Here is a 15,000-nt window from a genome sequence, read left to right on the forward strand (position 1 = left end):
AAAAACATGGAACATTCTGCACAGTGAGTTCAGTTCTTTCAGACGCCGGTTCGAATCCAGATCTGTGTCACGCGTCGTGTTCAGCGTGGCCTGTTTCCTCTGCAGAAGCCTCAGAGGAGCGGCGCGTCGGGGGTCCGCACACACCGCCCTAATGACGCGCAGCCGCACCCCGTTTACCCGCTCTGAGGAGCTGCGTCCCGTCTCCGCCCCCCGAGCCACAGACACAAACACGGTGCGTTAAAACGGCTCAGATGAAAGGACGCCCGACAGCAGAACCACCTGATTCTGGGTCAGGGTGTTGTGCGTAGCAGAGCAGCTCCCACGCTGCGATCTATTGAAAGTCATCCCTTGATCCAAGCTTTTGTCGGCCGTGGGTGCGGGCCCCACCGACGCCCCCCTCCCTGCTGGACCTCGGTCCTACCGGGGGCGCGGGCCCCACCGACACCCCCCTCCCTGCTGGACCTCGGTCCTACCGGGGGCGCGGGCCCCACCGACACCCCCCTCCCTGCTGGACCTCGGTCCTACCGGGGGCGCGGGCCCCACCGACACCCCCCTCCCTGCTGGACCTCGGTCCTACCGGGGGCGCGGGCCCCACCGACACCCCCCTCCCTGCTGGACCTCGGTCCTACCGGGGGCGCGGGCCCCACCGACACCCCCCTCCCTGCTGGACCTCGGTCCTACCAGGGGCGCGGGCCCCACCGACACCCCCCTCCCTGCTGGACCTCGGTCCCACCGGGGGCGCGGGCCCCACCGACACCCCCCTCCCTGCTGGACCTCGGTCCTACCGGGGGCGCGGGCCCCACCGACACCCCCCTCCCTGCTGGACCTCGGTCCTACCAGGGGCGCGGGCCCCACCGACACCCCCCTCCCTGCTGGACCTCGGTCCCACCGGGGGCGCGGGCCGGCTTAAATGTTAAAGTCCACACCTCCAGTGAGTGCAGGCCGCTGCCGAGTCTGAGCACCGTGGCCTACGGGGCGGACAGGCACCTGTCCTGATGCCCTCCTTTCCCTGGAGCTAGCAAGAACAACCAGGGGCACCAAAGACACAGTGAGTTCTGAGTCACAGCCGTGAGTCACAGTCCGGACCCGCGGTGCTGCAGGTGGATGGTGGGTCTCTGGGCTGCTCCAGGATCAGTGTATGTGTGTTACACAGCGGCTCCAGTGTCATTAAAGTCTTTGAGCACGCTCCTCTCTCTCCTTCCAGAGGCCATCAACTGTTTAAACCAGGCCATCGACATCTACACCGACATGGTAGGAGCCCAGCAGCCCCTGAGACAGAACAGAAATATAATAATATATATAATAATAAATATTCTGTATAATGCATAAATGTGTGTGTCACAGGGTCGCTTCACCATCGCAGCCAAACATCACATCACTATAGCAGAGATCTACGAGTCGGAGCTGGTGGACATTGAGAAGGTGCTCGCTCTTTAAGCTTCTAACGACTTCTTTTTTTTATTTGTATTTATTCATTTATTGACAGACTCGTACAGAGAACATGAACAGAGAACATGAGACCATCACGGGGGTCCTTTTACACAAACATCAGGACTTAATGTCACATTACCCGGAGCGTAGACGGTCCACTCTCCCAGCGTTCAGCACATTTCTGCAACTGAAGGTTTAGAAAGTTAAAGTTTCTTCTAGTCCATGGGGGTCAAAGTCAAGGCCCGCGGGCCAGATCCGGCCCTCGAATGAATGATCGTGGCCCCCAGGATGATATTTGGTTAGTATTAGAACCGACCCGCACGCCACAGCCGCCTGCTGGTGTTTTTCACCAATGCACCAAAACTACATTACCCACAATGCAACGGTAGCCCGCGAACTCTTTGCAGAGCTGCAAGTGGGTCATTATTCATCAGCATTCAGGGCAAATGTCAACTTTCGAACTTTCGAATCCGACCTGTGGCCCTTTACTGCATGTCGGCCCCCGCTCCCCTCCTTCACAGGGGGCAGTAGCTCAGTCCATAGGTGACTTGAAGGCTCAGAACAAAGGAAGTCGCTCCATGCAGAGTCCATTGCTCCAACTTTGGGGGGTCTAGTTGCAGTGATTTCCTTGTTATACCAGCGTCTCACACGCACACTCCTTCTGTATCAGATTTTGTCTTTTTGCCTCTTTTCTCTGCTTAACTAATTTTCCACAGTGAGTTTTAATAAACTTTAATTTTGTTGTAACAAAAATAAACTCTTCATGTTTCAAATCTACACAAATGTCCGACGTGTGTGTTCCGGTGTGTGTGTGTGTGTGTGTGTGTCGTTTTCAGGCCATCGCGCACTACGAGCAGGCAGCCGACTATTACAAGGGAGAGGAGTCAAACAGGTAAACACACACAAACACACACACACACACAACAACAACCACGGGACGGAGGCGCAGTGGGAGGGCGCCCTAACTCTTGTGCTCACGTAGGAAATGGCTCTGACAGCAGCTTGTGTTATAATTATAAAGTGTTGACGCTGCAGCAGTGAGTCACAGTATAATAAGAGGACGATGAGCTGCTTCCTCCCACAGATTCATTCTTTGTTAATTAAAAACACATCATCCGTCATCTGAAGGAGACAGAAGCTCGGCCTCTTTACACTTTTATAACAACGGTGATGAACTCTGTGTTTGTGTTTCAGCTCGGCCAACAAATGTCTGCTGAAGGTCGGACACTACAGCGCTCAGCTGGAGCAGTACCAGAAGGCCATCGAGATCTACGAACAGGTAAAAGATTCAGCAACGCAAATGGGTCTTAAACTGGATCCACGTCAGCTTCGACTCAGGGCTCTTTGATCGAGGTGGAATAAAAACACCCTGGCTCTGCCGTCGCCTGCTCTTTGGTGTGACTGGACTTCATTAAATTAACATAATAAGAACAAACAAAAGTATTATGAGGTGGTTTAAATGGGTTGGAGCTTGCTTTAGGTACTTCCAGGCGTAAAAGTATTATTTCATTTCTTGCCTGAATTATCGTGTTGACCCAGAGTAGATTTTGTTCCTTTGACTTTTAATTCTTGTTTATATTTATAGCATATTGGGTTGTATCTAAAATAAGGATAATTGTTTATATTTATAGAATATTATAGGTTTTCAATAAACCAAGAAAACGTGAAAAAGTGAAATGTAAGGATCAGATCAAATTTCCCCTCATATGAAACAATAAACCACAACATCCCTTTAATACATTTGACATTTGAACATAATAAAATATACACAGTTGTTTGTGTTGCTTTAAATTGCATCATGTTGAGTTGGGGAGAAATTAAAGCCAAACGCTCCGGGTGCACTCTTTGGGGTCGCTCCCTCTTCCCTCGTTAAGTCCAAAACTGAAGCACTAGCTTAGCTCCTGTTAGCCAGAAGACTAATAACTAGCTAACAACAGCGCCTGGTCATGGCCGCTGGATTAGAGACACCCTTTATTTTCTTAAACTGGAGAAAATCTGACTTTTGGGAATATTGGGAAATAATGGAGCTCCTTCCTACAGTTTGTTAAGATGACAGATCCGGACTGACGGCGCGTTAGAGGGTAGATGTTATTTCTGTCGTGTTGAGGGTCACATGTCTGTACCTGACTCATGGCTTTCAATTTCGAATTCTTGTTATATCAGATTACGAAAAGTTTACAGCAGCTTTCCTGCAGGAAACACAAGATAGCCAGAGACATACAACTGTTCACTGTTCAGGAAAAACATCCCTACCTTTTTAGCGCCTTCTTCTCCAATGATGGAACTCAGCCACCGCCCAAGCAAACGGGTCCAAACCGATCACGTCGGGGTCACCATAGAATTACAGAACGATGTATTATAAAAATAGAAAGGTCTGCAATGAGTCGGCAGAGTCAGTCTCAGCCGTCAAGGAGCAGTTTTATTAACACAGATTGACAGAAGCTCTCACTACACCGTCGTCACGCTAATCCAAAAATGTCTCCTTCCAGTCTCTCACTTTATCCTGATGTTCGTGTGTTAGAAAAGTTTACACGCCCCATGGTTTCATATTTACACTCCTGTTACTGCCATCACCTCCCAGGCTCTCCCAGTGTGTTTGTGTGTCCTGAACACCATCAAACACGCCCATAAATAGTCCAGTTATTCACTTCGCAGGATCTCATCGGCCTCTATTTCCTGTTATCATCTGTTTTTGTGGCACACACACTTTTTAATGCTAAAGCCGGACTTTCTTCAATAATGGCGGTTCTAGTTTCATGAGTCGTTCGCAGCGATAATACTTCAATGACCACTTTTGTTTTCTTGTTTACTCTTTATTAATGTTTTAAAACAATTGTTTTTCTCAAAACCCAATAAAAAAAGTCTGAAAAGAAATTTCCCCGTGTTTCAGGTCGCGATGAGCACCATGGACAACCCTCTGCTCAAGTACAACGCTAAAGAGTATTTCTTCAAGGCTTCGCTGTGTCACTTCATCGTGGACGAACTGAACGCCAAGGTAACACACACACACACACACACACACACACACACACACACTCAATGGGGGTCAAACACTTGTTTTCCTACATTTTTATAGAGGAAATATTTATTTATATAAAGGAAAACATCAAATTCAGTCACATTTATAACAAAATGTCTAAAGGAGGCGTTTAAACATTCATTCTCCTGTGGATGAGCTTCCTCTCTCATGTTGTTTCTGCTGAGTCAGCACATATGATTTACTGTTTCCTCCTCTTTGTTGGACCTCTGTAAATGTGCACGCTGCCTTTTTATTCACATTAATGAAACATTCATTAACTTTCATTAACTCATAAACCCTCTGGACTGTGATCATTCAGATGTCTTTAAGTGAGATTTCTGCAAGGAAGAGAATAAAACTGTAATATTGTTTTTCAAAATAAAAGTCTGGCTGCTTACGCACACCGATACACTGGTGCAGAGTAATAAACACAACCAACCGCTTCTGTTTCTGCTCGTACGTGCAAAGTTAGGGGGTCGTTTTTTATGTCTGTTTGGTTTCGTTTTGCTTCTCCAGTATAAACTGCAGGTACTGTCTTTAAATGTGTCATTTACAGCTGGAAGGTGCTGGAAAAGCTGGAAAATGCACCTTGAAATGTTTGATAAGTGCTTGAATTTATGTGTGTGCTGCAGTTGGCCATAGAGAAGTATGAGGAGATGTTTCCAGCCTACTCAGACTCCAGAGAGCTCAAACTGTTAAAGGTAAACGTGTTTCTCTTGTTTCTGTGAATGTCGATATCATTCTTTCAATGACTGTAAAAGTGCACTTTCACAAGAGATGATGAATGTGTGGAGACGCGTTTTCCCGTGACCGAACCGGCGTTATCGAGCCTAAAAACAGGATCTTTAGAAACCGGGTCCCAGAGTGTGCAGATTGTAAACGCCCCCCCATGGCGTTGTGGTCTGGACGGTGAAAACTCAGACTTTGTTAAAGGACGGCGTCACGGCCCCACCTCTGACCTTTGACCCCGCGGCGTCACATAACAACAGTGCTGCTGCGTGAGAGGACAGAGACGGACCCAGAGACTGTTTCCTGAACTGGACTCTGAGCCAACATGCCTGGGACTGAATGAGGCCCAGCACAGATGTCTCCCTTTTCCCTGATGCTCTGAATAAGGAGCTAAACTGCTCTAGGCTCTGTTTCTAAATCCAGTTCTAAGAAGCTGTGAAAAGTCTCTAAATGTAGTGAGAAAGTGGCGCCTGGGAGTGCTTTGGGACGGGGAAGGGGCTCCCAGCAGCCCCCTCTGCTCAGTGAGGACACTAACTGCAGAGTGAAGGGGCTCCCAGCAGCCCCTTCTGCTCAGTGAGGACACTAACTGCAGAGTGAAGGGGCTCCTAGCAGGACCCTCTGCTCAGTGAGGACACTAACTGCAGAGTGAAGGGGCTCCCAGCAGCACCCTCTGCTCAGTGAGGACACTAACTGCAGAGTGAAGGGGCTCCCAGCAGCCCCCTCTGCTCAGTGAGGACACTAACTGCAGAGTGAAGGGGCTCCCACTAGCCCCCTCTGCTCAGTGAGGACACTAACTGCAGAGTGAAGGGGCTCCCAGCAGCACCCTCTGCTCAGTGAGGACACTAACTGCAGAGTGAAGGGGCTCCTAGCAGGACCCTCTGCTCAGTGAGGACACTAACTGCAGAGTGAAGGGGCTCCCACTAGCCCCCTCTGCTCAGTGAGGACACTAACTGCAGAGTGAAGGGGCTCCCAGCAGCACCCTCTGCTCAGTGAGGACACTAACTGCAGAGTGAAGGGGCTCCTAGCAGGACCCTCTGCTCAGTGAGGACACTAACTGCAGAGTGAAGGGGCTCCCAGCAGCACCCTCTGCTCAGTGAGGACACTAACTGCAGAGTGAAGGGGCTCCCAGCAGCCCCCTCTGTTCAGTGAGGACACTAACTGCAGAGTGAAGGGGCTCCCAGCAGCCCCCTCTGCTCAGTGAGGACACTAACTGCAGAGTGAAGGGGCTCCCAGCAGCCCCCTCTGCTCAGTGAGGACACTAACTGCAGAGTGAAGGGGCTCCCAGCAGCCCCCTCTGCTCAGTGAGGACACTAACTGCAGAGTGAAGGGGCTCCCAGCAGCCCCCTCTGCTCAGTGAGGACACTAACTGCAGAGTGATGGGGCTCCCAGCAGCCCCCTCTGCTCAGTGAGGACACTAACTGCAGAGTGAAGGGGCTCCCAGCAGCACCCTCTGCTCAGTGAGGACACTAACTGCAGAGTGAAGGGGCTCCTAGCAGGACCCTCTGCTCAGTGAGGACACTAACTGCAGAGTGAAGGGGCTCCCAGCAGCCCCCTCTGCTCAGTGAGGACACTAACTGCAGAGTGAAGGGGCTCCCAGCAGCCCCCTCTGCTCAGTGAGGACACTAACTGCAGAGTGAAGGGGCTCCCAGCAGCCCCCTCTGCTCAGTGAGGACACTAACTGCAGAGTGAAGGGGCTCCCAGCAGCACCCTCTGCTCAGTGAGGACACTAACTGCAGAGTGAAGGGGCTCCCAGCAGCCCCCTCTGCTCAGTGAGGACACTAACTGCAGAGTGAAGGGGCTCCCAGCAGCACCCTCTGCTCAGTGAGGACACTAACTGCAGAGTGAAGGGGCTCCCAGCAGCCCCCTCTGCTCAGTGAGGACACTAACTGCAGAGTGAAGGGGCTCCCAGCAGCCCCCTCTGCTCAGTGAGGACACTAACTGCAGAGTGAAGGGGCTCCCAGCAGCACCCTCTGCTCAGTGAGGACACTAACTGCAGAGTGAAGGGGCTCCCAGCAGCCCCCTCTGCTCAGTGAGGACACTAACTGCAGAGTGAAGGGGCTCCCAGCAGCCCCCTCTGCTCAGTGAGGACACTAACTGCAGAGTGAAGGGGCTCCCAGCAGCCCCCTCTGCTCAGTGAGGACACTAACTGCGGTACTACAGCGTTTGGAGGCGCTGCACCTGGTTTCCTGTGGACGCACACATTTAGGATCCAGGACCAGTGGACGAACCCTCGGTTTAGCTGTTGTTGTTGTTGAAAATGTTCTCCTTGATGTTTAAGTGTCTCGTGTCGTGTTTCCGCAGAAACTCTTGGACGCCCACGAGGAGCAGAACTGCGAGGCGTTCACGGAGGCCGTCAAAGATTACGACTCGGTGTCTCGTCTGGACCAGTGGCTGACCACGATGCTGCTCCGCATCAAGAAGACCATCCAGGGAGACGCCGGGGACCTGAAATAGACGGGTTCAGAGAACGAGAGGAAAGGAAGAGGAAGGCGGAGTTTACAGTTGTACATATCAGACTGCATGTGACCCCCAAATAGCTACAACCTCCCCTCTACACCCCCTTCAGACGCCCCGTGTCCCTGCTCCTACAGTATTGCTCCTGTAACACTGGACTGAGAAATAAAAGGTGTGTGTGTGTGTGTGCGTGTGCGTGCGTGTGTGTGTGCGTGCGTGTTCACCGCAGTAAGATAATTAAACTCTAGTGGATGGGAACGCGCGCAGCTCAGATCTGATTATAAATGTTATTTAAAAAGGGATAAAAAATGTTATTTATGAGATATTTATTGTCAATACTGAAAATATAATTCATGTTTATTCTGGTACTCAGTGTTACGGTTCGTCTCAACGTTTTAGGTGTTAGCCCCTCCCCCTCTGTCTCCCCCCCTCTCACCCGCTGTGATTGGTTGGTTCTTTGTGTTCTGGCCAGCGATTGGTCGTCCGACCCCTCCCCCCCACCCTCCCACCCCCGTTTGTGCATGTCTGTTGTCACGTTGATGTGTGTGTTCTCCGTGTCGTGCTAACGTGTAAAGAACATGTAGCCTGGTGTCATTCGTGTGGAATCAGTAAATATGTATCTCTGATACCGAGTTACAATAAAAACATCAGCGCTCTACACGTCCGCCTGCTCTCTGGTGTCTCTTCAGGCGTTTAGTGTGAATACACCTGACTATGATACTCTTAGATGTGAAGGAGTTCAAGTTCCTCAGGATCATGTTCACGAGTGAGGGGACGATGGAGCGTGAGTTTGGCCGGAGAATCGGAGCAGCGGGGGCGGAGCTGCAGTCGCTCTACCGCACCGTTGTGATGAAAAGAGAGCTGAGGAAGACAAAGCTCTGGATCTACCCTCAGTCCTGGTTCCTACCCTCACCTGTGGTCCTGAAAGCTGGGTCAGGACCCAAAGAACCAGGTCCAGGTCAGGACCCAAAGAACCAGGTCCAGGTCAGGACCCACAGAACCAGGTCCAGGTCAGGACCCACAGAACCAGGTCCAGGTCAGGACCCAAAGAACCAGGTCCAGGTCAGGACCCAAAGAACCAGGTCCAGGTCAGGACCCAAAGAACCAGGTCCAGGTCAGGACCCACAGAACCAGGTCCAGGTCCAAGCGTGTGAAGTGTGTTTCCTCAGGAGGGGGTCTGGAGTCTCCCTTAGAGAGAGGGGGAGAAGTTCAGCATCCGTGAGGAACTCGGAGTAGAGCCGCTGCTCCTTTGTGTTGAAAGGAGCCAGTTGAGGTGGTTCAGGATCATCTGGTAAGGATGAACCCTGGGCGCCTCCCTAGGGAGGTGTTCCAGGCACGTCCAGCTGGGAGGAGGCCTCGGGGAAGACCCAGGACCAGGTGGAGAGATTAGATCTCCACACTGGCCTGGGAACGCCTCAGGATCCCCCAGTTAGAGCTGGTTAATGTGGCCCGGGAAAGGGAAGTTTGGGGTCCCTGCTGGAGCTGCTGCCCCTGAGACCTGATCCAGGATCAGAGGCTGGAGCTGCTGCCCCTGAGACCTGATCCAGGACCAGAGGCTGGAGCTGCTGCCCCTGAGACCTGATCCAGGACCAGAGGCTGAAGATGAGATGAGAGTAACTAGATATGACAGAGTGCAACATAAACGCAGGTTTATACAATAACAACAACACACAGCGTGAAGTTTAACAGCAGATGAAATAAAACAAGAACAAACTAAAGAAGTGATAACAGTGTAAAAGTGCAGCAGCGTTTGTGACTGAACTAAGTTACAGTACAGTAAATAAAGTGATGCAGTGATGATATAAAATGACATAAACCTTATATCATAAACCTGACTATATTACCATAATAACGACGTTGTAAAAGTAACATAATGTGGAGCTTTCTTTAGGTGAAACAGGAGTGGAAGTAGTTTATTTCTTTCCGAACTGTCGTATCGACCCAAAGTACGCACAAAAAAATACACTTATTATTTATTATAGTGTAGTTATCAAGCATTCACTCAGACTTCTTATCACTCTAGTGGAAAATATGAATTACATTTTCTAAAATGTGAACTTAATGTAGTTTTTTAAGAAGCCCCAATCACTACTGGAAATATGATTTTAATAATATAATTAATATTAATTAATTAATAATTATCTTTCTGTTTTGAACATTTTGTGTAAAAAAAAAAAAGAGTAATCATGAAAACAAAACACAGAATAATTTAATGTCCCCTTCGAATAGTTCCCCCCGGAACCTTTACAGTGTGCGGTTGGGACTCGAACCTCCGGGTGTCGGACAGATACGTGGGTGGGTTTCGGGTAAAGTGGGGTTTAGTTAAGTTAGTTTAGTTTGTTTAAATTAAGACATTTGGGCTCAGGGTGTGATAAATTAGAGTTCTAATCGAGGGAAGGGGACGGATTTCGACGCAACACTTCTTTAACTATACCCACAATGCATTTCGGCGGACCCGTTGATTCATAGAAAATAAATATTAAAATAAAATGAAAATATAATCAATACAATCTCAGAATGTTTTAAAATATATTAAACGTGACATATTAAAATAAATAAATAATAATAATAAATATGTGTATGTTTGATTCTACGCTACGGACATAGAAGCTTCCGGTTTGGTGCCAAGGCTAACGGAAGAAGACTGGGACACGAAAAAACAAGTGTCTGAAGTTTGGGGTTTGACACATGCGCAGTCACAGAACGAGTCATCATTCCCTTTTTGTATGTTTTAATTTAATATTATTATTATTTATATAATATTTTTTATACAATCTGAGAACAAAAAGTTATCAAAAAACATGGCTCCGGTTCCACTGCGCATGCGTCTTACCCCACAGCTCATCCGGGGTTTTTCCCCGTGTTTGCGTCACAGCCTCCTTCCGTTAGCCTTGTGCGGTGCACGTTACCCGCCGCAGCTCCTCGGCTTCAGTTTGAGTCAAACCGAAGGATTTACGTGAAAACGTCTTCGGGAAAAGTGTGAAGTTTTATCCATAAACTGGTGAAAAACCAGCGTCAACAGTTCGAGTGAAGGAGGAGGAAGAAACGCGCCAAGATGCCGAGGATCATGATTAAAGGAGGAGTGTGGAGGAACACGGAGGTAACTGTTTACATGCTAGCTGCTAGCTTAGCCCGCTAACGGCTAACAGCGTCTCTATGTGGCGGAGCTAGCACGAAGCTAACGTTAGCTGCTCACTTTACCGGGGTTTCACGTTAACTGTGTTTGAATAGTTTAGTTAACAGTGCTGTTGGTGTGATGTTGTGAACATTATCGCGTATTTTAGTCAGAAAACAATGTTACGGTTTTAACAACGCAGCACCTGGACACGCTAGCATCGAGCTAACGGTGGTTAAGTGAGGCTAGCATTAGGAAATGCGTCCAAACCGCGACATTTACAGTTCACAGAATCTCAGTTAACGCGAGAACTTCATAAGAAACATCCTCAGTGATGATTTATTTCCTCTGGGACACAAAACAGAAACTACAAATGACACAAATGTGATAAAAACCCAGTAAATAAACCGAGAACTGTGCAAAACATCCCCACTGGTTCTCAAACTGAGCTTCTGGAAAGAACCTCCAAAATAAAAACAGGAAACATTATTTACTAAATTAATAAAACACTAAGAAAAGAATGTTAGGGTGTGTGAAATGTAATATAAAGTAAAGTTTAGCGTTTCCGGTCATATTTATGTTTCCGGAAACACGTTCAGCTACTGTGTGTATGTGTGTTACTCTATTATGCGTTGAGGATATCATATGCAAATATATATATATATTATTTTTTGTTGCTTAAGACTCAGCAAAGCGTTTTCTATTTTATTGTTTTATATCAGAGATGTGTTGGGCTGGGAAGCTCATTTCTATTTGTGTTGTAAGTTGTAAAGAAGATCAGGGAGTTTATAAGTTTAACTTCTTCTCCACACTCCTTTTTGTATATTTATTTCATGATGAATGCGATTACTGTTGTAGATATGTGTGTGCATATGTGTGTATGTGCATATATGTGTACGTTCATATATGTGTGTACGTGCATATATGTGTGTATGTGCATATATGTGTACGTGCACATGTGTGTATGTGCACATATGTGTACGTGCATATGTGTGTATGTGCATTTGTGTGTATGTGCATATATGTGTACGTGCATATGTGTGTATGTGCATATATGTGTACGTGCATATGTGTGTATGTGCATATATGTGTACGTGCATATATGTGTACGTGCACATGTGTGTACGTGCACATGTGTGTATGTGCATATGTGTATGTACATATATGCACATATACATATATGTACATATATGTATATGTGTACGTGCATGTGTGTGTATGTGCATATGTGTGTATGTACATATATGTACATACACATATATGTACATATACATATATGTGTATGTACTTACACATATATGTATATGTGCATATATGTGCATATGTGTATGTACATATATGCACATATACATATATGTACATATATGTATATGTGTACGTGCATGTGTGTGTATGTGCATATATGTATATGTACATATATGTACATACACATATATGTACATATACATATATGTGTATGTACATACACATATATGTATATGTGCATATATGTGTACGTGCATGTGTGTGTATGTGCATATGTGTATGTACATATATGTATATGTGCATATATGTGTACGTGTATATGTGTGTATGTGCATATGTGTGTATGTGCATATGTGTGTATGTGCATATGTGTGTACGTGCATATGTGTGTATGTACATATATGTGTACGTGCATGTATGTGCATATGTGTGTACGTGCATATATGTGTACGTGCATATGTGTGTACGTGCATATGTGTGTACGTGCATATATGTGTATGTGCATATGTGTGTACGTGCATGTATGTGCATATGTGTGTACGTGCATATATGTGTACGTGCATATGTGTGTACGTGCATATGTGTGTACGTGCATATATGTGTGTATGTGCATATGTGTGTACGTGCATATGTGTGTATGTGTATATGTGTACGTGCATATGTGTATGTACATATGTGTGTATGTGTATATGTGTACGTGCATATGTGTATGTACATATGTGTGTATGTACATATGTGTGTATGTACATATGTGTGTGTGTATATATGTGTACGTGCATATATGTGTACGTGCACATGTGTGTATGTGCATATGTGTGTATGTACATATATGTATATGTGCATATATGTGTACGTGTATATATGTGTACGTGCATATGTGTGTATGTGCATATGTGTGTATGTGCATATGTGTGTATGTGCATGTATGTGTATGTGCATATGTGTGTATGTGCATATGTGTGTGTATTATTATTTTTTGAGAGAAATATTCGAAATAAACGCAACAAACAAAAATGTACCAAACAGTAAAGTCTGAACCTGAAAAATCACCATTTATTTCTGCAAACATCATCTTTGTAATCCAGCACGGATAAAGACGGGGACCAGGAATCATTTTTACATTTCAGGAAACACCAATGTGATTTTTTAGGGGGTCTGAGGGGCCGCGGGGGTCCACAGGACGCCGTGTTACAGCCCTACAGGTGTAAATAAGATTAATAATAAGAAGTGCGCGAGTGTGAGGGTCCGACCGCTCTGACCCGGCACAGAGAGGACCGGCGGGGGCGCGGTGAAACTGGAACGGGTCTAATTTGATCAAACCAGCGACGCAGCGCGACCATTCTCATGAACTTTGTCTCTGTTTTTAACCCTCACCCAGGATGAGATCCTCAAGGCGGCGGTGATGAAATATGGGAAGAACCAGTGGTCTCGTATCGCCTCCCTGCTGCACAGGAAGTCCGCCAAACAGTGCAAAGCCAGATGGTGAGTGACGGACGCACGTTTCGTTCTGTCTCTAAGGCGACAGCAGGAGTTAAGGAAGTAGAAATGATCTGACAGACCTGCGAACACTCAACACGTATTAAAGGAACTCATCAAAACTCCCCTCTGATGGGTTTCATCTGTTAACTCTACCTTTGTCTCTTCGGTCTTGTCTCTGGACCGATGTCCGCTCTTTGGTCTCAGTTCGATTTCCTGTTTAAACGCTGGTCGCTGGTTCTGTGTCTCCGCAGGTACGAGTGGTTGGACCCGAGCATCAAGAAGACAGAATGGTCCCGAGAAGAGGAGGAGAAGCTGCTGCATTTGGCCAAGCTGATGCCCACTCAGTGGAGGACCATCGCTCCCATCATAGGACGCACGGCAGCCCAGTGTCTGGAGCACTACGAATACCTGCTGTACGCTTCCAATCTCACACACACACACACACACACACACACACACACACACACACACACACACACACACACACAGTTTATTCACTGCTTATGATTATAAAATCACACTCTGTGTGTGTGTGTGTGTGTGTGTGCGTGTAGAGACAAGGCAGCACAAAGAGACAACGAGGAGGAGGTGGGCGACGACCCCCGGAAGTTGAAGCCAGGAGAGATCGACCCGAACCCAGAGACCAAACCTGCCAGACCCGACCCTGTGGACATGGACGAAGGTTCGTCAACACATTTAAGACGAGTGTGTGTGTGTGACAGTGTGTGTTCATAGGAATTATATTCCATGATATTAGATCCACAGGAACAGTCAACAGCGCCTTAGCAGCTTCATTGAGCCCGGTGATGTTTCACATGGAGAACTTCGATGACGCTCACCGCAACCTCAGCGCTGATTGGCTGTCGTGGCAAAGCTCCGCACGAAAAGCAAAACATTTTCAACTTCAAGCATCGGTCGGATCGTTTTATCGCCCGTGGCCCGAAGCAAAATTGTGTCATTTCCATTGATGTTAAACGGCGGCGTGGCGCTTTCATCGCCTCCATCTCTTTTGGTTTGAACGCACGTTACAAATGTGTTGGTGTCCAATCGGCTCAACTGGAAGCAAAACACCGGGGTCGTAGTGAGGACGGGCTTTTCTTTCGACCCTTTTTCTATTATTTAAAGTTTATTTATTTATGTTTGTATTAATTTCTCTGCTGCTCTTCACGTGTGCTGAGTTCTCTGTCGTATCTTCTGTCTGAGTTATGGAGTCAACAGCTGTGCAGTGGAGCTGTGTGTGTGTGTGTGTGTGTGTGTGTGTGTGTGTTTTATTATAGTATCAGCTCGCAGCTTCCTGTGTGTTATTCCAGAATAAATGAGGTGTGTGTGTGTGTGTGTGTGTGTGTGTGTGTGTGTGTGTGTGTGTGTGTGTGTCGCGGTGCAGATGAGCTGGAGATGCTGTCGGAGGCCAGGGCTCGACTGGCGAACACTCAGGGAAAGAAAGCGAAGAGGAAGGCGAGAGAGAAGCAGCTGGAGGAGGCCAGGTGAGATGCTCTGCTCGCTCTAACTGTTCTCTCTCACGTGCACT

At 47.5% G+C, this 15,000-nt stretch overlaps 2 protein-coding genes across 2 annotated transcripts in view; both read left to right on the forward strand.

Moving 5' to 3' along the window:
- Positions 1-8,185, forward strand: part of napba (N-ethylmaleimide-sensitive factor attachment protein, beta a) — an 11,705-nt gene extending 3,520 nt beyond the window's left edge. The window contains exons 4-10 of the mRNA XM_083923421.1: positions 1,205-1,251; positions 1,345-1,422; positions 2,268-2,323; positions 2,626-2,710; positions 4,322-4,426; positions 5,083-5,151; positions 7,481-8,185. Of these exons, the coding sequence (XP_083779547.1) occupies positions 1,205-1,251; positions 1,345-1,422; positions 2,268-2,323; positions 2,626-2,710; positions 4,322-4,426; positions 5,083-5,151; positions 7,481-7,633 (593 nt within the window). The 3' untranslated portion in view covers positions 7,634-8,185. The remainder of the gene's footprint in view (positions 1-1,204; positions 1,252-1,344; positions 1,423-2,267; positions 2,324-2,625; positions 2,711-4,321; positions 4,427-5,082; positions 5,152-7,480) is intronic.
- A 2,348-nt stretch (positions 8,186-10,533) lies between these two features.
- Positions 10,534-15,000, forward strand: part of cdc5l (CDC5 cell division cycle 5-like (S. pombe)) — a 13,506-nt gene continuing 9,039 nt past the window's right edge. The window contains 5 exon segments of the mRNA XM_083922697.1: positions 10,534-10,733; positions 13,372-13,475; positions 13,724-13,885; positions 14,027-14,154; positions 14,857-14,956. Coding sequence (XP_083778823.1) covers positions 10,689-10,733; positions 13,372-13,475; positions 13,724-13,885; positions 14,027-14,154; positions 14,857-14,956 — 539 coding nt within the window. The 5' untranslated portion in view covers positions 10,534-10,688.

This window comes from Echiichthys vipera, assembly GCF_963691815.1.
Source record: "Echiichthys vipera genome assembly, chromosome: 11".
NCBI lineage: Eukaryota > Metazoa > Chordata > Actinopteri > Perciformes > Trachinidae > Echiichthys > Echiichthys vipera.